The sequence below is a fragment of the Littorina saxatilis genome, linkage group LG2 (genome assembly GCF_037325665.1).
Source record: "Littorina saxatilis isolate snail1 linkage group LG2, US_GU_Lsax_2.0, whole genome shotgun sequence".
Classification (NCBI taxonomy): domain Eukaryota; kingdom Metazoa; phylum Mollusca; class Gastropoda; order Littorinimorpha; family Littorinidae; genus Littorina; species Littorina saxatilis.
The window spans coordinates 84,717,141-84,740,023 of record NC_090246.1 but is presented as its reverse complement, the minus strand read 5'-3'; the positions used below and the strand labels follow the sequence as shown (position 1 = coordinate 84,740,023).

The 22,883-nt window shown below is 42.8% G+C and overlaps 1 protein-coding gene across 1 annotated transcript; it reads left to right on the top strand.

Moving 5' to 3' along the window:
* Nucleotides 1-2,400: 2,400 nt before the first annotated feature.
* LOC138959972 (aquaporin-8-like) lies at nt 2,401-22,677 on the top strand. Its single transcript, XM_070331678.1, has 5 exons — nt 2,401-2,835; nt 5,331-5,457; nt 19,703-19,914; nt 20,467-20,616; nt 22,451-22,677. The coding sequence occupies exons 1-5, from the start codon at nt 2,579-2,581 to the stop codon at nt 22,497-22,499; spliced, it is 795 nt and encodes a 264-aa protein (XP_070187779.1). The 5' UTR covers nt 2,401-2,578; the 3' UTR covers nt 22,500-22,677.
* The last annotated feature ends 206 nt before the right edge of the window (nt 22,678-22,883 follow it).

Here is a 22,883-nt window from a genome sequence, read left to right as displayed (position 1 = left end):
CTATGGTCATTGTGAAAAAAATGCAGTGCGTTCAGTTTCATTCTGTGAGTTCCACAGCTTGACTAAATGTAGTAATTTCGCCTTACGCGACTTGTTTTTACTTTTGGCAGGGTTCACTCTAAATTTGCCACCTAAAACGGACTCGTTTCTGTCCACAGCCAAAGTTTTTATCACACAACAATTGCTACATATGACAGCCAAGACCGTATTTGTTACATTTTAGCAATGTTGACCCCGAGTTTCTACTGCAAACAAAAAATAATAGCAAAATCTCAAAGTATGTGTGAGTCCCCTAATATGGACCACCTTCAACAAATCGAAGAAAATAAAAGCTAAATGCTATTTTTATTAATTCATTCAGAAGCTTGCTGGAAATAACCTATAACTAGCCTTCCAGATTTAAAAAAAAAATCACAAATAGTCTTCTTTTCGTGGAAGTTGATAATTTCACTTATTTTCACTCTGTTTTTGATGAGTTTCTTTAGTTTCCTGGTGTGCTTCAAATAATGCTCTCATCAACCCAAAACAGATAAATCTAAAGCATATTTTGATTAGTCTGACTTACACACCAAACTAAGTTGTATCACGTTATTCTGAAGTGAGGGCCCCAAAGGGTTTAAAATCGTGATCGTGATTGGCGATTTTTGACCTTTCTGTGACCGTGATTGCCGAAATTTCCATTTCTGTGATCGTGATGGGACTTTGCCCGTGATCCGTGATGACAAAAAAATCAAGTCTCGTGATTGTGATCGTCATTTGTTTCGTGATCGTGATGGGCATTATTGCAAAGCATTTTATTTTCAACATACAGTTTTCACAGCTGTATCACTCTATGATCCTCTATTCGTCAAGGTGTTCGTGATCGTGAAAACAATAATCAAGGTAATTGTGATCGTGAAAGCTAAAATTTCCCTTCCCGTGATCGTGATGATACCCCCCCTTTGGGGCCCTCTGAAGTATAGGGTGCTTTTTACAGTGATTCGAGAAGGCCGCTTCAGTGGTCCATATCAGGCGCCCAGGCTCCTAATATGGACCTCTTCTTCTTCTTCTTCTTCGTTCATGGGCTTAGACTCCCACGTTCACCTATGTTTTTAGCACTAGTAGAATTATACGTGTATGACCGTTTTTACCCCGCCATTCAGGCAGGATACGCCGATTTCGCGGGACCTAATATGGACCATTTGTGTTCTTTTCTGTATTTAATTTTTGCTGAATATCTATCAAAGCTACTTCACTCTAATTGGGCCTAGCGGTTAAGCTAAATGAGAAGGACTACCAAACACAAAATGAACTGACTTCTTCGCAAGAAAACAAGCTAGTTATCAGCATGAAACAAAAAGTGGTCCATATTAGGAGCCCTTCCCCTACCTCGCCAGAGGCTCGGTAATACCTGAAAATCGACCCTAGGAAAAATATGCACGATATTCAGAACTCAGAGTGTGTAACCAGCGGCCTGAGGACTGGGTGGCCGAGTGGTAACGCACTTGCGCTCGGAAGCGAGAGGTTGCGAGTTCGACACTGGGTCAGGGCGTTAGCAATTTTCTCCCCCCCCCCCCCCCTTTCCTAACCTAGGTGGTGGGTTCAAGTGCTAGTCTTTCGGATGAGACGAAAAACCGAGGTCCCTTCGTGTACACTACATTCGGGTGTGCACGTTCAAGATCCCACGATTGACAAAAGGGTCTTTCCTGGCAAAATTGTATAGGCATAGATAAAAAAAAATGTCCACCAAAATACCCGTGTGACTTGGAATAATAGGCCGTGAAAAGTAGGATATGCGCCGAAATGGCTGCGATCTGCTGGTCGATGATTGCGTGATGTATTGTATAAAAAAAATTCCATCTCACACGGCATAAATAGATCCCTGCGCCTTGAGTCCGAGTCTGGAGATACGCGCGCGATATAAGACTTCATATAACCAGGGAATATAGGTCTATGATATAACATAACATAACACCTCCGGAGCGGCCATCAGCATAATTATGCACCCAGTCATATCTTTCTTTTCTTCTGAAACGAGTTTCTGAGCCCTTGTCATTCTGTCGGGCGACATGGAAGAAGGGGACTATTTCTCAAAGCCGCAATAGTACTGAATGGACTTAGTTCTTGTCCAAGCTAATAAGTACCTGAGAAAATGTCTTGAACGGGCGCCTGTGGCGTGATGACCTTTTCAGGTGACCTCCTTACTTACTTACTTACTGCCTTTCACGCCTGGTGGCGTGTAGGGCAGCGACGTGACCTCCTTACCTAACCTAAAGTTCTCAATCAACCAGTCTTGTCCAATCAGAGCTCACAGAATGTCACTATTTGTACGTTGATTGGTCGAGCAAAACCCCGTAGCCTCAGGCTTACAGTCACGTGGAAGAACAAGTGAAAACAAAACGATTGTGCGTGTCGGTGTATTGCGTGTGTGTGAGAGAGGTTTGAGCCGAACAAAACAGATTTGCACAGTTGCATGCCATCTGGTGTATATATATATTCATTCCTTCTCTCTGATCCGTAGCAGACGACACTTTGCAGCAGCAAAAAGCTGTAACTCAGGGACAATATTTCAAAGGTAGCTCAGTGGTCTGTTGTAGCTATGGCAAGCGAACGAAGCAACTTGATTAACCGAAGTACTGAAGGCTTGCATTATCCCAGTTTGTATGAAGACTACCTACGACCTGTTCTGGCCGAGTTTTTCGGAGTTACACTGTTTGTGTGTGTTGGGTGCTTGTGCGTTCTACAGTCTGGAAATGCTGGAACTCTCGGTTATTCGACCGCGTTCTCTGCCATCGCTATCGCCGCCGGTCATGGCTTGACCATTGCCTTGCTTGTGGTTGCCCTAGGCGAAATCAGGCAAGTGAATTTGATGTGTGTCTGTCTGTCCGCTCGTCTGTCTGTCTGTTTGTCTGCCTTTTTCAGTCTCACGCTCTATATGTCTGTTTTATTATGTATCTCTATCTGTCAGTCTGTCTGTCTGTCTGATGCTCTGTCTCTCTCTTTGTTTGATGTCTGTCTGTCTCACGTTCTGTCCGTCATGTTTTTATCGAATATGCATTTTGTATTCCTATAAATGCATTTATTTGTTCACTTGTTTATTATAAAAAATGAATGCATTTTTCTTGGGGGTGGTGGAGGATGATGGGGAAAGGGGTGTACGTCGTATTTTAACGTAACTTAATCCGCCGTACCACATTCCGTACGTATGCGAGTGCACGGTGTGCCGATGTGTGTGTGTGTGAGAGAGAGAGAAACACACACACACACACACACACACACACACACACACACACACACACACACACACACACACACAACAATGGCGGATCCAGGATCTTAAGGAAGGGGGGGGGGGGCCACCCAAACTTTTTTGCACAACAAACTTGAAGGCGCGATGCGCCTGAATTGAAGCGCCCGAACATGCTAGGGGGGTCCGGGGGCATCCCCCCCCCCCCCCCCCCGGAATATGTTTTTTTCAAGGAAACAAAACAGTGCTGCAATCTACGGCCACCTGAGCCCAGAAACTGTCATTTAATCATCTCTCTCTCTCTTTCTTTATTTTGCCTCACTTATTTGCATGTGTAGGCTATGTTTAAAGCCCAATGTATCTCACCCTTATTAATTTCGTTTTATGCATCAATTTCATTTGTCTGAAAATTGTCAAAATCAACTCATTGATTCGGTGTTATTTAGAATAATTAAAGTTTAAATTTGTGTGAGTGCGCTCAGCTCGCTCTCTCGTGCAGTCGGTCCCTTCTGCGGGATGGGTTACACCTTGGAGTAGCGTGTTCGGCGGATGGGTCGGGCTGCACGTGAGAGGGGTCCTGTATCGTGTGGCAGTTGTGTGTGTAGGGCCTATTGAGTAAAATATTCCTACGCCTAGATATGTGATTGTTAGCTTTTGTATTCAGTGTAGTCAGTCAGCTTTTGTACACCGGCGCAGCAGCAGCAAAGTTTTTTTGCCAGCAAAGCTGACTTGGAAATTTTTACTCAGTTCTTTTTACTTCAAAATTTGTATACGCAGCAGTGCAAAATGACTGACAGAGACAGTTCCAAATTCAAGTTTGACAAGTGGGTCAAACAGCTCCCTTCTACGGTGGCAGAAATTTTGGTGGAGGCCGGTTTTGACACGCACATCGCACTGGAAAATGCCACGAGGGCCAGTGTGACTGAACTCAAACTGAAGCCTACACAATAAAACGTGACATCCATCCATCCATCCATCTCTCTCTCTCTCAGTCTCTCTCTCTCTTGTTCCCTGAAGGGGGGGGGGCGGGCCCCCTTAGCCCCCCCTAAGCTGATCCGCCACTGCACACACACGCACACACACACACACAGAGTCAGTGAGGACCAAAAAACATTATTTGAAGTCTATCGCTTGACGAGTGGTTAGAGTGCTAGCGATACGTAGGTCTACTAGGCCAGACGGTCAAAAGTGAACACGATTGACATGTACTTCAAATAAGCACTTATCTTACCCGATTGTATGCGATTGTTTTTTTATTATCACAATCATTCGTGACCTTTTTATCTTAATTGTACAGCAATTAGAACGTTAGAAATCGTCGGGGAAACAAAATTCACCAAAACAAAAACAACCAAAAGCGGAAAATGAAACAGAAGAGATAATAGCGTCGAATAGCAATGTAACCATAATATATAGCCTATACTATACTGAAAACACCAACTTCAAATTGATAGAATTAAAAAAAAAAACTTTTTATATAAATGCTGTATACCCCCACCCCTTCCCATTTCACGAACCCCTCATCAACTCCCCCCCCCCCCCCACCACCACCACACACACCCCTTAAAAAGTGTCCACATTTAACTGTGTCTCCTATAGCTCAGTGATATTACTTTGGGTTCATGTCGAATTTCCAATGGAAATGTTCGCGTCACATCCAGAACAATGACACCAGACAACTCTGGTCTGTACCTGCTTGAACTTGAACTCAACCAGAAACATTGCTATTTGACTTTCCCACGAAAATCAATTGTGACAGAGTCAAAAGTTAAAATCAAACTAAAGCGCTGTAGAGATTATTTTTAATCCTCACCTATGGAGTCCTCCTGTTGAGGCCCCTTCCCCTCCTTGAACTTGCCTTTGGTAAATTAAATATTGACGCAAAAAATTGCTAATTCATTTATACAAAAGAAAATCCGTCATACTAATGAATGGCTACGGATTGCTATGTGCACTTACAGCGGTGCCCTTATCACACCCACCTCACTAAAACACACACACACACACACACACGCGCGCGCGCGCGCGCGCATGCGTGCGTGCACACAGACACACATTTCAATATTTCAGGTGAATGATGAAGTATTTGTATGTTCACTTACAGCGGTGCCCACTTGAATCCAGCGGTAACAGTTGGTGCGTTTATTGCGGGCGCCATCAGTCCAGTGAAAGCAGTCCTGTACGTCCTCGCTCAGATCGTCGGGGGTTTGGCGGGAGCTGGTCTCACTAGGGTAAGTCTGACGTCATTGCATACCTTGTTACGTCACAAATAGACAATTCTACGTCAGTGCGTGTCTGTCACACGGTATGGTCGTCATTCATCGTCGGTGTGGGGTAGGTCTGACGTCATTGTAGTATAATTTACGTCACGAGTGGAAACTAAATTATATGTAAATGGGTGTCACACCGTAATGACAATTAATTAAGCATCGGAGTCAAGCTAGGCCAGCGTCATGCGTAACGGAGAAGTATGGCACAATAAGTCTACTATACGCTAATGCGTGCCTTGAAAAAAAAAGCTCTACGTCACAATACGTGACGTCATTCAAGTTCAACGTTTATGGAAATCAATCGTCTTGCTGCGATAGGAAAGGACAGTGTCATTGCCAAGCGAATCTACGCCATTAAACATGTAGCCAAAGTCCTCTCTCTCTCTCTCTCTCTCTCTCTCTCTGTTTGTTGATTTTGCAAAGGCGTTCGATGTTATTGATCATTCTCTTCTCATTAGGAAATTGTCAATATATGGCATGCAATGCACCACCATTAATATTCTTAAATCTTTTCTTTTAAATAGAAAACAAATTACATTTACTAATGCATCATATTCAAATGAAAGTACTTTGAAATATGGGGTCCCACAGGGATCTGTTTTAGGCCCATTATTGTTCTCCATTTATGTCAATGATTTACCACTGTACATACATAATAACTGTGAGTTGTTTGCAGATGACACTACTATTCATTCTAGTCACCATTCCATAAATTATTTATCAAAAACTCTACAAGAAAGCATTGATGCACTCCTGAATTGGTCAGAGTTAAACCATATGTCTCTTAACCATACTAAAACAAAATTTATGCTAATAACCACAAGACAGAAACGACAAAATCTATTATCGAGCATTCCACCTCTTTATATTAAAAATCAAGTATTGGAAGAAGTGTCTCACCACAAAGTCCTTGGTGTAAAGATTGATAATAATTTATCATGGCATGATCACATTGATTACATCTGTAAGATTGCTTCCCAAAAAATATATCAGTTATCAAAAATAAAACATTTCTTGAATCTCCACTCGCGAAAGATTTTTTTTTACAATCACATCTTGTCAAATATTGATTATGCATCCACTGTGTGGGATTGTGCAAGTGCTAATGTTTTGAAACCTTTAGCCAGTCTTCACAGAAGAGCAGTTAAGCTTATTATGCTAAAAAATCACACTCCTTCAGAATCTGATTATACAAATTTGCAAGTATTACCATTTCAAAAAAGGTTAATGTATAATAAAGGTGTTATAATGCATAAAGTGATGTCAGGATATGCACCGGAGACATTACGTGATAATTTTATTTTGAACTATAACAGACTAAAAATCATCACACCGACTCCACGTATTGACCTTTTCAAATCAAGCCTTCTATATTCAGGTGCGGTCCTATGGAACTCACTTCCTATTTTTCTTAAGCATAAAACAAACACAGACAGCTTCAAAAAAAATTATATGTCGCACATAATGCAACTAAACATGTGCTGAATGGTTCAACAATTCATTTAAAATGTATGTGCATGTTAAACTAAATTATAATAATATGCAGATCTAAATTAAGATATGTTAAAAATTGACATATTTATTATTGGAAATTGTACTTAAAATGCAGCATGACAATTTATTTTTTTTTATTTTTTATTTTTTAATTTTTTTTTTTATATCTGTATATATATATAATGTATTATAAGTTTGATGTGATAGTTATTTGATTATATTGTTTTCTGTTCTTGTTGACCCTATATTAGGGCGAGGGCTGGATGTAAAAAAGCAATATTCTTGCTTATCTATTACCCTCGATAATAAAGATTTTGTCTTGTCTTGTCTTGTCTTGTCTCTCTCTCTCTCTCTCTCTCTCTCTCTCTCTCTCTCTCTCTCTCTCTCTCTCTCTCTCTCTCTCTCTCTCTCTCTCTCTCTCTCTCTCTCTCTCTCTCTCTCTCTCTCTCTCTCTCTCTGTGCGTGAATGCAAGGAACGGCTGCCTGTATGTCCATGTTTGGTGTGTGTACAAAAACCTTCAAGTTAGACATAATAATGTTTATGCAATGGCTGTGTTTGTGCACCCTTGCGTGCAAACATTGCTTGATGAGAATGTCATGTGATGCTTGAACTGTACGCTAAGAATTCAGTTGCCCTCACGATATAACCGAGAGAGAAAATGCCGAGCGCAGCATTACTACCCGATCCAGCCATAGACCATTTATCCTGGAGCGCCAACTAGCTCTCTCTCCGCTCTTTCTCTCTATTGCGAGGTAACGGCCTCTCGCATTTACATGGCCTTTCAGAAATCAGGGGAATAAGTAACGAACGCCCTTGACACGGGGTAGGTGGAAGCTCGGGTGTGGAGAGAGCCTGATATAAGCCTCCCTTGTCGCCCCCCCCCCCCCCCTCCCCTTGTTACGAGCCTGTCCTGTAAGTCAATAGCCTGGTTTGGAAATCACGAGGGTCAGCAATCTTTGCAGGACGATACCAAGGGCGATCTTCCTTCAAGGACATACAGTGGAACCTCTTTTTAAGACCCTTCGACTGATGTAACCCCCTCCCCCCTTTTTTTAAGACATTCCGATTTAAAACTTCCCTGTGGAAGGCCTTCCAATTTAAAACTCCCCTCTGTTTAAGACCCTCCGTTGTAAACCTCCCCCTTATTTAAGACCAACCGATGTCAAACTCCCCCCACCCCCCTATCAAGACCCACCGATTTAAATCTCCCCCTTTTTAGGACCCTCTGATTTAAAACTCCCCCTTTTCTGATGTTAACCCCCCCCCCCTTTTTTTTTAAGAGCCACCGATTTAAAATCCACCTCCCACCCCCTTTTCAGACCCTCCGATTTAAAACTCCTTCCTTTTTAAAGGTCCTTGTCTACATTTTCATACCGAAATCGTCATTTGACCATTAAAGTGCAGAGTCTATTGTCTACAATTATCATCAATACACCCCCTTTCGATCAGGAAAGACGAAGCCAGTGTAGCCGTTTGAAAATTCATTGTAGTATTCCAGCGTAGTACTCATAGTAGGATATCCTTATTTGGAAAATGCCAAGCGCAAAACTCCTCTCAAATCCCGTGCATTTCGTGCGTTTAAAAAAAAGCGTGGACAGCGCTCCAGTGTCAAACTGTTGCTGCACTTGTTTGGGCGTGGCTATAAGTATAGTGACATGAATTTGATTGGTCAGTATTTTTAGGCAAAGCACATGTTCTCAGCAAACAGAAAACAAAATATTGGAAGCGTGAGTCACGCTACCCAAAAATAAAATCTTTTTTTTTTTTTTACATATATTTTTTTTCTATAACTTTTTTCCCCATGGTTCATTCATCATCTGACATAACTTTTTAGCGAAATCTAACCATAAGATTATTGAAAAAAAAAACACAAATGTAGACGACCCCCTTTAAGAACCTGCAATTCAGAACTCCGCTCCCCCCTTGATTTTTCTGATTTCCAATTGGTAGCGTAATGTATGAACAAAACATGTCCCGAACCAACCGCTGCTGACAGGGCTGAAGTTAAATCTGTTTGGTTTAAACAACTTTTTTTACATTCAAAACAATTGAAAATATGCAACTAGACAACGAACTCAAGCAAAGGCTTATTTTCAGTAGTATCTGATTATTGGTAGGTCATGTTGTTTAACGATTTTACTGAAAGTCAAGCTTGAGTGAATCTTGCTTAAGGTTTTTTTCAGTGTATTCACATGACTAACCTCAGCTTAATTAGTTTGGACAATACTTTGGACGAAATTATTGCTGCTGCAGAAACATTTAATTGGCAAGTCTGTGACAGTCATCGTCTCTCTGACCCCCCCCCCCCTGACCTTGACATCACGTGAAATAATATTTCCTATCTAGATGTACATATTTATAACCACACTTAATATAAGCTTAGCTTGTTGTGTGGTCACAAATGTCTGTATCGCATATATACATGCCACCCTGTATTTCTTTAATAAAATCTTGTTTAAAGCAAAGGCTTATTTTACCTGACCAAAATCTGTTTCATCATCAGACTTTCTGTTCTTTACCTTTTAAATTTACCTCCGTTTCAACACTGGTTTCCTCCCTGTTAAGACACGGGGTTTTTTCAAGTTTTTCTCTCGGATTTTTGAAGTCTTAAAGGTGGGTTCCACTACGCTGGACCCATTTGGTACATCATGGGATTCCCTGTTCTTGCACATTCTATACCCCTATCACCTTCCTTTTATTTATTCAACTCACATGACCACAGGCGCTGACAGTGGTGCACAAAATAAAGACCTGAGGTGATACGTACCTCAGATTCTTGTATCAAAATGCCTTCCCCAGGCCAGTCGATCAAAGTATCATACCTTAAATTTTATCCGAACTACAAGTACTACAGTAGAAGGTCAAAGTTACTGGACTTCTGACTTCTAGGTGCATGAAACAAAAGGGGGGGGGGGGAGATTTGATTGTTTATTCCGATACTTTTTGACAAAACAATACATTCACAGATATTTCGACCCAATTTTGGAAATAATTATTTTAAATAATAAAAAAATTATTAAATAGTTTGGGTCGAAATATATGTGAATGTATTGTTTTGTCAATAACAAACGTTCCAACAACCTACCTTTCTTGTTTTTTTTATTCTGAATTTTGGAACGTTGGCAGTCTCTTTGTTTTTAGATTTATTCCGATGCTCGTTATTCTCCCACATTCCCGAGTAGATTGGTTGGTTACAAAATTACAAAACGCTGTACTTGAAGGGCGATCAAACACGATTTTTCTCGCCTCAAACAAATGCACTTATGAGTCTAGTGCCTTTCACTAAAATGACACGTGTACTTATTTATCATTTCCATGTCAGTGAAAATAAAAACTGATGGCAGAGTTCTTATTGATAACGTTGGTGTTCGTAGATGCGGCGTTATCAGTAACTGTATTCTTTTATCAAGAAAACGTATCAATAGGCTGCTTGTATAATACATTAATTTATATTTATTTTTTAATTTGTGAATACCAGTTTCAGTTTCCCTAAAACAGCCTCTCTCTCTCTCTCTCTCTCTCTCTCTCTCTCTCTCTCTCTCTCTCTCTCTCTCTCTCTCTCTCTCTCTCTCTCTCTCTCCTGTTTGTCTGCCTGTCTCCGTCTATGTCTCTCTTGTCTGTCTGTCTGTCTGTCTGACTGTCTCTCTCTGTCCTGTCTGTCTGTCTCTGTTTCTCTGTCTGTCTGTCTGTCTCTCTTTTGTCTGTCTCTTTCTGTCCTGTCTGTCTGTCTGTCTGTCTCTCTGTCTGTCTCTCTCTGTCTCTCTCTGTGTCTCTCTCTCTCTCTCTCTCTCTCTCTCTCTCTCTCTCTCTCTTTCTGTGGCAGTAATGAGGATAATGTGATGAACAGCTTCAGCAGATTTGTGTTCTTCATGTTACAGAAGAGACGAACCCTTATAAATCAGGTTCAGTGACATGTCATCAGGGTCTTAATGTATTTGTTGAATTTTATGCGTAACTATAATTCATAACTGTGCAGATACTTTCTTCTTCTTCTTTGTTCGTGGGCTGAAACTCCCATGTACACACGTGTTTTTTGCACGAGTGGAATTTTACGTGTATGACCGTTTTTTACCCCGCCATTTAGGCAGCCATACGCCGTTTTCGGAGGAGTGCATATACTATTGCTGTTATTTTAACCACTATTGTAAGGGGCTGTGGCCTTAGACAATTAAAGATTTGTTCTTGTTCTCTCTCTCTCTCTCTCTCTCTCTCTCTCTCTCTCTCTCTCTCTCTCTCTCTCTCTCTCTCTCTCTCTCTCTCTCTCTCTCTCTCTCTCTCTCTCTCTCTCTCTCTCTTCGTTCCGCTTTGAAATGCAATTTTGCCAGATGACACTTTTGTCAGAGAAGCAAATATCCAACAGCTTTCACCGAGGATGATTCCATATGCCCGCTGCTGTGGTTTATTGTTACACAACCATATAGATGTCATTTGTACACTAGATAGCCTCACGGCAACAGAAGAATGATGACAGATTGTATTGGCCTGAAATTGCCCAACACAATAGAAAGTGGCAACATGTGGCGATTCAATTAGGTCGTTTTGCTGCCAGCTTCACAAAGAGAGCTTGATTTAGTCTATCCGATGGCGATGTATAATAATTACTTTTCATTTTTCTCTCTTTTGTTCCTGTCTCTCTGTCTATCTCCCTGTCTCCCTTTCTCTCCGTTCCTCGCTCTCTTCCTCTGTCGCTCTCTCTGTCACTCTCTCTCTCTCTCTCTCTGTCGCTCTCTCTGTCACTCTCTCTCTCTCTCTCTGCCTCTGTCCGTATCTCTGTCAGTCTCTGTCTCTGTTGCTGTCTGTCTCCCTCGCGCTCTCCCCCCCCCCCCTCCCCGCACCCTCCCTTCCTCTGTCTGTCTGTCCGTCTGTCTGTCTGTTTCTCGCTTTCTCTCTCTTCTCTTCTCTTCTCTTCTGAATGTAGTATGCATTATGACTAAGTTAATGCAAACAGCGGTGCATGATCTTTTGCGCATGCTATACAATGGCAGAGCGGCAAATGCCTGCAAACACTCTTGAAGGATATATATGTCACGGTAGAACCAGCGATCTGGTAGGATCGGCTATCGTACCGGTACAATTGCCGATCGGACTTTGTCCCGGTACAACTGCCGATCCGAGTTTCTACCAGCTTATTTTGGTAGAACACCCGATTTTCATTGTAAAAACATTGATCGACAGTTGTACCGGGACAAAGTCCGATCGGCAATTGTACCGGTATGATAGCCGATCCTACTAGTACAACTGCCGATCGGACTTTGTCCCGGTACAACTGTCGATCAATGTTTCAACAAATGTTCAGCCGTTCAGCGTATGAGAATAGTTCACGACGAGCTAAAATGTCTTGTCACTGTCAACAAATGTTCAGCCGTTCAGCGTATGAGAATAGTTCACGACGAGCTAAAATGTGAGGAAGATTGCAACATGTAACTATTTGAAGGCTGCTAACAAACAACAAGTAAATTTCGATGCAAAGGAGGCTCACTTAGAAAAGAGTTTCAACGTTGGTGACACTGTTGGCATTCGAATTCATGAAGTAGATCGCACAAACACCGGTGCCCGGCTTTTGCCATGCAAAATTTTGAGTGTGGAACAACGTGGCTCTGAAACTTTCTAGCCTACAAGGTGTACACAAACGGAGGTCTTGAACTTCTGAAGAACAAATTCAAAGCGGTCGATATGGTGGATTTGCGAAATGTCCACTTCAGCCAGCTTCAAAACGTCGATGTTGAATCACTGAGCGAAATAAGCGTCATCAAAGCATCACGAATTGTCACACACTGGACAGCAAAGGGAAGTTCAGCTTGCTCATGCAGAGGAAAGTGTCACAACAGGAAATGCAAATGCAAGCGAGCAGGCCTTCCTTGTTCAACAAAGTGTCATCCACAATCGACCACTTGCACGAATACGTCATCATAGGTTATGGATTTTAATTTTAAATGATAATGGGAATGCTTTTATATTGGGATAATAAAGGATTTAGATTTTGTTGCAAATGGTGAAATTTGACTTGGTCAAAATAACTCATCTTTCTAATTTTGTATCCTTACTCAAGATTCATATCCATAATACCATCATAATAGTTCCACTTCGGTAGAACCAGCGATCTGGTAGGATCGACTATCGTACCGGTACAAATGAAACATTGATCGACAGTTGTACCGGGACAAAGTCCGATCGGCAGTTGTACTGTTAGGATCGGCTATCGTACCGGTACAATTGCCGATCGGACTTTGTCCCGGTACAACTGCCGATCCGAGTTTCTACCAGCTTATTTTGGTAGAACACCCGATTTTCATTGTAAAAACATTGATCGGCAGTTGTACCGGGACAAAGTCCGATCGGCAATTGTACCGGTACGATAGCCGATCCTACCAGATCGCTGGTTCTACCGTGACATACACATCAATATGGAAAGAGACATAGAGAATACTACATGGCTTGCTGTGGTCCTACCAGATTTACACAAGTTGTTTTTTAAAATATTGAACTGCGAGCGAAAGCCGCGAGCTGTTCACTATTTGAAAAAGCAACGAGTGTAAATCAGGTACAACACAGCAAGCCATGTAGTATTCTGTTTATTCTACATACTGTACTTACGTGTATTTCACTCAAAAATCCCTCCAGTCGAAGCAGCTAAATTGAAGACGCTTGTTTTGGAACCTCGATCTCTTCTAAAGCCTCGTGCAATCTATTACGTCAAAGCAAAGAAACGTCACTCTGAAACACTGAGTGTGGCGTGACGTGTTAGTTCTAAAAATTCATCGAGGGGAATTAGCGAGAGCAATTTTTTTTCTATAATGACGTTTGTCTCGGTGACTTTGGCATCATAAGCAGTGGAAAAACTGGTCCCTGTCAGAATTCCTTCACATGACCTCATTTACATGATATACACACGTGTGATTTGAACAATTATTATCTCACGAGTGTCTCTCTCACGTGTGTAGAATAAAAACGATTTCCCGTATTTTCATTATTTCTGTTGGTGGCTAGTGACGACTTTGACTGCTATACTAACTTGGTTTTTCTGTCCCCAGAACTAGTGTCTATTTGGGACATGCCGTGGTTATATGCTGGGCCTTCAGTTGATTGCAAACAAATGTGTTTTTATACTCGACGTTGCTATGATCTTTTTTGAGCAGTTCTTTAATTGTTTTTTTCTTTGTTGTTGTTGCCTTGAGCATTGTTTGGTTTGTGTGTCAGTGTGTTCGTGTTTCTTTTAACGTTGTCATTGAAACGATGGGCTGGTATGTACAGGGGTATTTTCATAATACTCATACATGTAACAATAACAAACAAAACTTTATTGTTTATTAGAATTAATACACTAAACTGAAGAAAACAATTCGGCACATCTAAACCTATAAACGAACATTTCTAAGTGCAAGATTATTAAGACATTCAAAACGACGAAAAAATGAAAACAGTGTTTTAGTTAACAAGCATACACACTGCCACTAAATCAAGATGCAACAACGTGCTGTTAAAGGTCCACTCAACTTCGTGAAAAGTTCGCCACAATGTCTCAGATCTGGCCAGGTTATTAATGTAACCGAGTGCCGAAACACCACAATCACCATTGGAGGCGAAGTCCAATCAATTTTAGAGCTTATTTCTAAGCCCTATAAAAACTGTTATGCATTCGCAAAGGAATCCATGAACATACAGAGAGTCAAAAGCCGCCAGACCCCATCACAAACAGAACTCTACAATCCACAGGTGTTGCCTACTTCAAAGGCGAACAACTCTGCAGAGTCTGCTGTGAAGGGCGACGGTAGTCTCCCTGTCACACTCGCCCCCGTTTGAATGAACTTTGTCCCCAAAGTTCCGAACCATGGACCCGCCAAGCTTAGGTCCCTCCCAGGTTCGTGGAATTGGAACAGCACGAAAAATGATTCAGTGGCCTCTCTCTCATCTGGGTCCTTTCCTGCCATTTTCAAATCCGCTATCCTCCGACCTCTTCTCAAGAAACCTTCCTTGGATCCTGAAAATCTGAAGAACTACAGACCAGTGTCTAATCTCTCATTTCTCTCCAAAATAACAGAAAAAATCGTACTCTCCCAGCTTTTGGACCATCTTGAAGCCAACCACCTTCTCTACTGCAATCAATCTGCCTATCGCTCTGGACACTCGACGGAAACCGCTCTACTGAAAATTAGCAACGACATACTGACTGCACTCGACAACAACGACGTCTGCCTTCTCTCTCTGCTGGACCTGAGCGCGGCATTTGACACTATTGATCATGCCGTGCTCTTGTCCCGCCTTCAAAACTCTTTTGGCATTTCTCAGTCTGTCCTTTCTTGGTTTCAGTCCTATCTCACCGATCGCTACCAGTCTGTCTCTGTGAACGGCCTATCTTCTTCTGCTTCTCCTCTACAGTACGGTGTGCCCCAGGGCTCCGTCCTGGGGCCTATTTTGTTCGTCCTTTACACCCAACCCATCCCTTCAATTGCCGCTCACCACTTTCTCTCTCACCACAGCTTCTCCGACGACAACCAACTCTATCTCTCTGGACCTATCTCTGACCTCCCTCGCCTCATTGCCTCCACCCAGTCTTGTATCACCGACCTCAAGGCGTGGATGGACCTGAATAAGCTGAAGCTTAATGAGGAGAAAACCGAAATGATTCTTGTCTCTCCTAAAAAACATCTCAATCATCCTTCTCTTCCCTCGTCTGTCGATCTCAATGGTTCTTCTATTGCTCTTTCTCCTGCTGTCCGCAACCTAGGTGTCACTCTTGACCAGTCCCTGTCCTTCCATCAGCATGTTGCCAATGTCTGTCGCACTTGCTTCTTTGAAATCCGCCGCATCTCCTCCATCCGTCATCTCCTCACTGAGGATGCCACTAAAACTCTGCTCTGCGCCTTTGTCCTATCCCGACTCGATTATTGCAATTCCATTCTATCTGGCTCTCCCAACTACATCATCGAAAAGCTTCAGCGTGTTCAGAATCATGCCGCCCGCCTCATCTTTCGTTCTTCCAAGCATGACCACATCACCCCTCTTCTTCAAACCCTACACTGGCTGCCTGTTCAACAGAGGATTCAGTTCAAGATCTCCACACTCTGCTTCAGAAACTTTGATCTATCGTCCCCTAGCTATCTTTCTGACCTTCTTGATGTCTACTCCCCCTCTCGCTCCCTAAGATCCTCCGCAGACACCCGCCTTTTTAGGATACCATCAGCACGCACCAAAACATATGGCCAGCGCACCTTCTCCTACCAGGCCCCATCCATCTGGAACCAACTCCCGCATTCACTCAGGCACTCCACATCTATGCAATCATTCAAAACCTCACTCAAAACACACCTCTTCCCTCACTAGTCCGTTAATGACCACACATCACCCTCTCCTGCTGGTCCTTGATCTGTCTCTTTCTTTCTCCTTCTTCTTCCCTTTCCAGCTCTATTCTTCTTCTCTCAACAAACTTTATGTATCCAATACTTTATTTATTTATTTACGACTGTTTTTCCGTCTAGAATGCATGTGCCTGTAGTTGGTATGAGTGAGTGCGTCGCGTTCTCGCTGTGCGCCTGTCTGCGAGTGTATGAGTCCTTGTCGATTTGTGTTTCGTATAATGTTCACTATGTATTTTATATTTTGTAAGCGCCTAGGGCTATATTTAGATTAGGCGCACAAATGTTCATAATAATAATAATAATAATAACGCCATTCCGGAACATATCATGTCGAGTCCCATCCTGTCGACGACGCCAAATGTAACGAATGCCAAAACACCACAATCACCTTTGGAGGCGAAGTCCAATCAAACAGGATTGAGAATTTTAGAGCTTATTTCTAAGCCCTATAAAAACTGTTATGCATTCGCAAAGGAATCCATGAACATACAGAGAGTCAAAAGCCGCCAGACCCCATCACAAACAGAACTCTACAATCCACAGGTGTTGCCTACTTCAAAGGCGAACAACTCTGCAGAGTCTGCTGTGAAGGGCGACGGTAGTCTCCCTGTCACACTCGCCCCCGTTTGAATGAACTTTGTCCCCAAAGTTCCGAACCATGGACCCGCCAAGCTTAGGTCCCTCCCAGGTTCGTGGAATTGGAACAGCACGAAAAATGATTCAGTGGCCATAACGCCATTCCGGAACATATCATGTCGAGTCCCATCCTGTCGACGACGCCAAATGTAACGAATGCCAAAACACCACAATCACCTTTGGAGGCGAAGTCCAATCAAACAGGATTGAGAATTTTAGAGCTTATTTCTAAGCCCTATAAAAACTGTTATGCATTCGCAAAGGAATCCATGAACATACAGAGAGTCAAAAGCCGCCAGACCCCATCACAAACAGAACTCTACAATCCACAGGTGTTGCCTACTTCAAAGGCGAACAACTCTGCAGAGTCTGCTGTGAAGGGCGACGGTAGTCTCCCTTGTCACATTAATATGGGATAAGACCATCCCTACACTTTTAATATACCAAACATTGACACCCGGGCTGCTTGCTTCGGTGAGTTGGATTTTTTTATGACTTAATTTCCGAAATAAATAATTCTTTCCCCCCAAATAGCACTGTGCACCAACAGCGCTCATGCTGTTCATTTTGGGTATGTGACCAAGTGGACAGATACAAATATAATGAATGGTAAATAAATCTTATTATTAACTGATTTTTTGTTTGTATGGATGTAACCGATATTTTTTTTAAATGATAGAAGAAAGTGTGTGGCTTCTTATTCTCGGTCCCATTGCCCAGAAGCATGCAAGGCAAAGGAATATTCTAAGTAAAGATCGGTCCAAATGGTTGATGAGAATTGCTCTGCACACACACACACACACACAAACACACCTTCGGTACCCCTCTCTCGATCCCCAATCCCCTGCAAAACATTCAGTCAAATATTGACGAAAGGCAATGAGCCCATTTCACTAACAATGAAACTTGAAACTTGATTTTAGCCAATAATACACGACAGTATGAAAAATTACGCCTAACTCCGCTTCACAAAGAAGTGTTTTGTCATTGTTTTGAAGATGCTACACACGTAAATAAGCCTGTTACAGATCAATCATCACGAGAGACATTATCAGAGAGTAACTGTACATATGTCATGACAAAGCTCACATGTCTAAGAGGATTAGTTATCGGCCACAAGCATGCAATATGAAAATTAATGTAATCAGTGTATAGGGTATGCATCTATACTCGTGAACTGATATCAATATCATCATCCATTTTTGACCTAGAGCCGGCCATGACAAGGCAAAAAGCTAAGTCGACAAGATGTGCGATCAGTGTGTACAGTGGAACCTCCCTTTTAAGACCCCCAATTTAAGACTTCCCCCATTTTAAGACTTGCTTTTTCAGATTTTCGGCGCATAACCTAACCTTTGTAAATCTACCTCCATTTTAGGACTTCGTCCTTTTTATGACCTGATTTCTCAGCATGTTGGAGGTTCTAAAGCCCCCCGCGGGTTAGGGGGAAGAATTTACCCGATGCTCCCCAGCATGTCGTAAGAGGCGACTAACGGATTCTGTTTCTCCTTTTACCCTTGTTAAGTGTTTCTTGTATAGAATATAGTCCATTTTTGTAAAGATTTTAGTCAAGCAGTATGTAAGAAATGTTAAGTCCTTTGTACTGGAAACTTGCATTCTCCCAGTAAGGTAATACATTGTACTACGTTGCAAGCCCCTGGAGCAAATTTTTGATTAGTGCTTTTGTGAACAAGAAACAATTGACAAGTGGCTCTATCCCATCTCCCCCCTTTCCCCGTCGCGATATAACCTTCGTGGTTGAAAACGACGTTAAACACCAAATAAAGAAAAAGGAGGTCCTAAGAGGGAGGTCCCACTGTATTGGTTTCAGCGTGTCTGGTTGCGTACCACGGCACATGTGACACGCTATCACTGCTGTGAGCAAAACAAAACCCAAAACAAAGCAGCTGTCATCTCACAGATGCTATCTTGTCATTTTTCTGTCAATTGTTCCATTGCTACACCCTGGAACAGGGGGTGATAGCTGGGGGGCGGGGCCCGGGAGGGGTCACACTGTTAGAGGTCTGGCCTGCCTTTCTGTCTCTCTTATTTTTTCCTCTCTGTTTTTCCCTGCAGTGCATGCACAGTAAATTCAGACGCCTACACGGCGAATGCTCTGAAATAGGCGCTATTGGGGGCGGTGCCCACCACCTCAGTGGGGGTAGGGGTGGGGGTGACAGCTGGATGGGTGGGGAGGGGGTACTGTGCGATAACGCGCTCACTACCTTCCTTTCTGTCTCTCTGGTCAGAGAAACAAAGGGCCGTAAGCGCTCTAAATAATATGTGCAATAGTGTAAGTGAGAGTTACGCGGAACCAGCCTCCTGGCACCTTAGAGAAGAACAAAAGCATATATATGAACCCGCGACATTCAATCGATTGTTTACCCTCTCTGTTTTCCTTGCAGGGTTTACTGAACAAAGACGTGTGCACGGATATCGGGGGGGGGGGGGGGGGGGGGTCAGTGCCCAAGCTCTGGGACCGAGGGGGGTGGACACCGCGATATGGGATGGATGCCTTCCTTCATTCCTGTCTTTCTCTTATTTCCCCCTTTGTTTTCCCTGCAGGGCATACTGAACAAAGACGTGTACACTGTTATCGGGGGCGGCGCTCACGCCCTGGGAGAGGGCGTGACGGCGGGACAGGGCGTGCTGTGTGAAGTCGTGCTCACTCTCCGTTTTTTTCTATTTCTCTTATTTTCCCCTCTGTTTTTCCTTGCAGGGCATACTGAACAAAGACGTGTACACAGCTATCGGGGGCGGCGCCCACACCCTGGGAGAGGGCGTGACGGCGGGACAGGGCGTGCTGTGTGAGGTCGTGCTCACTACCGTGCTCGTGCTCACCGTTCTCATGACCGCTGTCGACCCCAGGAACAAGTCGCAGTTAGCTCCCTTGGCTATCGGCTTTGCCGTCACCGTCGACATTTTGGCAGGGTTGGTAGAGAGTTGTCTTATTTTGTTCAATGTTTCTCTGATTTTTTTTGGAAATCGCACATGTTAATGTATTTTAATAGAGAGTTTCCTTTCTTTTTTCGCGGTTCTCAGTTTCTCTCTTTTTTTCGTCGAAAAAATTGCACATGGTTAAACACGGACTTTTGATGCTGCTATGTTGTTAATACTTTCGAGATGAAATTTGCTGAAATGGCCCAACAAACGTTTTTGCCGGGAATTTTCCGAAGTTTTTTGCAGGTCTTTGCATCACCTTTGACGTTTCAGCCGCATCCCTTCTTTACGGCTCCAGCATTTCAACAAAATTTGATAGAACTTGAATTTGATATTTAATAGAACCTTTGATAGCGTGCTGTGGTCTAAATGTGTGTGTCCCATCTACGTGAGCTCTTTTACAAATCCGGCAAAAAAACGAGAGCCTTTTAGTAACAGTCACCCGCAGAACCTACTTTATATTCTAGATGAGATCTATATCGTAATATATTTCATAGCAGACATTGATGGTTTGTTAATGACTGCAGTTATCTGTTTTCACAGCGTCCAAATTACGGGAGCCTCCATGAACCCAGCCAGGAGCTTCGGGCCGGCTGTGGTGATTAGCTACGCCACAACCAGCTTTTGGACCTACCACTACATTTACTGGGTAGGACCCCTCCTGGGCTCTCTGGTAGCTGGCATTTGGTACAGGTGGGTGAATATTTTGTGATTTTTGTTATCTATACAGTTTCCTTGGTGATTAGTTGTAACGCCAGACGTTTTTGGAAGAACCAGTACATTTGCTGGGTAGGACCTCTCCTTGGTTCTCTGGTGTCTGGCATTGGGTACAGGTGGGTGAATAGTTTATGATTTTTTTTATTTATACAGTTTTCTTGGTGATTAGTTGTAACATCGCACTTTTTTTTTAAAGTATTAGTGTATTTACTGGGTAGGACCCCACCTGGGTTCTCTGGTGGCTGGAATGTAGTATAGGTGAGGGCCCCAAAGGGTTTAAAATCGTGATCGTGATTGGCGTTTTTGACCTTTCTGTGACCGTGATTGCCGAAATTTCCATTTCTGTGATCGTGATGGGACTTTGCCCGTGATCCGTGATGACAAAAAAATCAAGTCTCGTGGTCGTGATCGTCATTTGTTTTCATCATTGACTGCGGTGATCATTGACAAAAATCAAGGTAACTGTGATCGTGAAAACTAAAATTTCCCTTCCCGTGATCGTGATGATACCCCCCCTTTGGGGCCCTCATAGGTGGGTGCATATTTTCTGCTTCTTTCTAATAGACGAATTCCGAAAGTAACTCTGTTGGGTTTGTATGGATTGTGGAAGAGTGAATACCCTTGCTTTTAATGAGACAAACAACCCACGGGCCAATCACTGGCGAGAGGTGTGTCTGAAACTGTGTCAGTTTCAATGAGGCATAACTCTTCAAACAGCAAAAACATGCCACACAAACAAAAAAAATATAATAAACACAAACACAGAGTTATTTCCGAATCTCGTTTTGTGTATGGTGTGTGTGGTGCCATTCTGTGACTTAGGAACATAGCACCCAATTGAGCCCGAAGTCGTAGTCTTTTTACCGAAAACTAAGAGCTAATGCTCCGTGCGGCTAGTTTCGCGAAGTATACGTCGCGTAGTCGACTTGGCCAAATTAAGGACAGGCTTAAGAATAAGTGAAAAAATCTTGTGAATTTCGACTTGATTCGTCATAATGTCAAACGTAAAGTATGTGCAGAATAGTATAAGCATTAGCGACTACCTCTGTGTCTGCAAGGGTACGGAATATGTCATGTTATCTTCACTCAGTAATATTACCATGATGTCATATGTCCCACCGCGCTCTTTTGTCTGCGTATTTGTGTATGAAATGTGTTTGCCATGTGTTTCTGTACGTCTGTTGTTGGGTTGCTCCCTGTCTGCGTGTGTTTCTACTTGGTAACCACTTCCATGCGGCTCTTTGTGGTAGTCTGCTTTACACAAATACAAAAGATCTACTCAAGTTGGTTCCGTTCGTTTGGTCGTTTGTATATTTGTGTTTACTTTCGTTCGCATGTGTGTAAGAGTGTGTGTGTGTGTGTGTGTGTGTGTGTGTGTGTGTGTGTGTGTCTGTGTGTGTCTGTGTCTGTGTGTGTCTGTGTGTGTATGTGTGCGTGTGTTTGTTTGCCAGTTTGTGTGCGTCGGGTGCGTTTGTGCCTGCGTGCATGTGTCTGTGTTAGTGGTAGTGTGCGTGTGTGTGTTCGGGCACACTGACGCGTGTGTGTGTGTGTGTGTGTGTGTGTGTGTGTGTGTGTGTGTGCGTGTGCGTGCGTGCGTGTGTGTGTTCATGCCGTAGCTAAGAAGACATGCCCTCAATTTGGCCTAAGGTTTTGTTTTTTAGCACTGGATGGTCTTTGCAGGGAAACATGCTTGTCTTCAACGTACCTCATTCCGTACAACGACTTCGCCGCCTTCCGTATAGTGTATAATAGATAATGCTTATTGTCTGTTTATAGCATTAACGGTTAATTTTTATTCTTTATTTTGCAGGTTGTTTTTGGCCAGCTCGGAGAATCGCCTGGTGTTCAAGGGCGAGTGAAGAACACATGTGATGCCATAACGGAAAGAACTCACGGAATCCCGTGCGTGAACACTGAACTGAGAAGGTTTCGATCAGAAACAGCTGGCGTTAACTAACGGATCTAGGTTCAAGTTATATTGGAAAAGCAACCCCAGACAAGTAGCTAGAAAAAAAAGAACGAAAGTTGCAGAACCTATGCAGGAAACGAAAAGTTGTATCGAAAACTGGAAGTTCAACAACTGAATGCCAGACGTGAAGATATAAGATATAAGACATTAGACATAAGATCATTTATTGTCCGTACAATTAATTACAATAGACGGAAAAGCATGGTTCATCTGCTCTTAAAATTGATAGTTTTCGAGGTACTTCAGCACCTCTTGTTCATGTGTTCAATAGGGC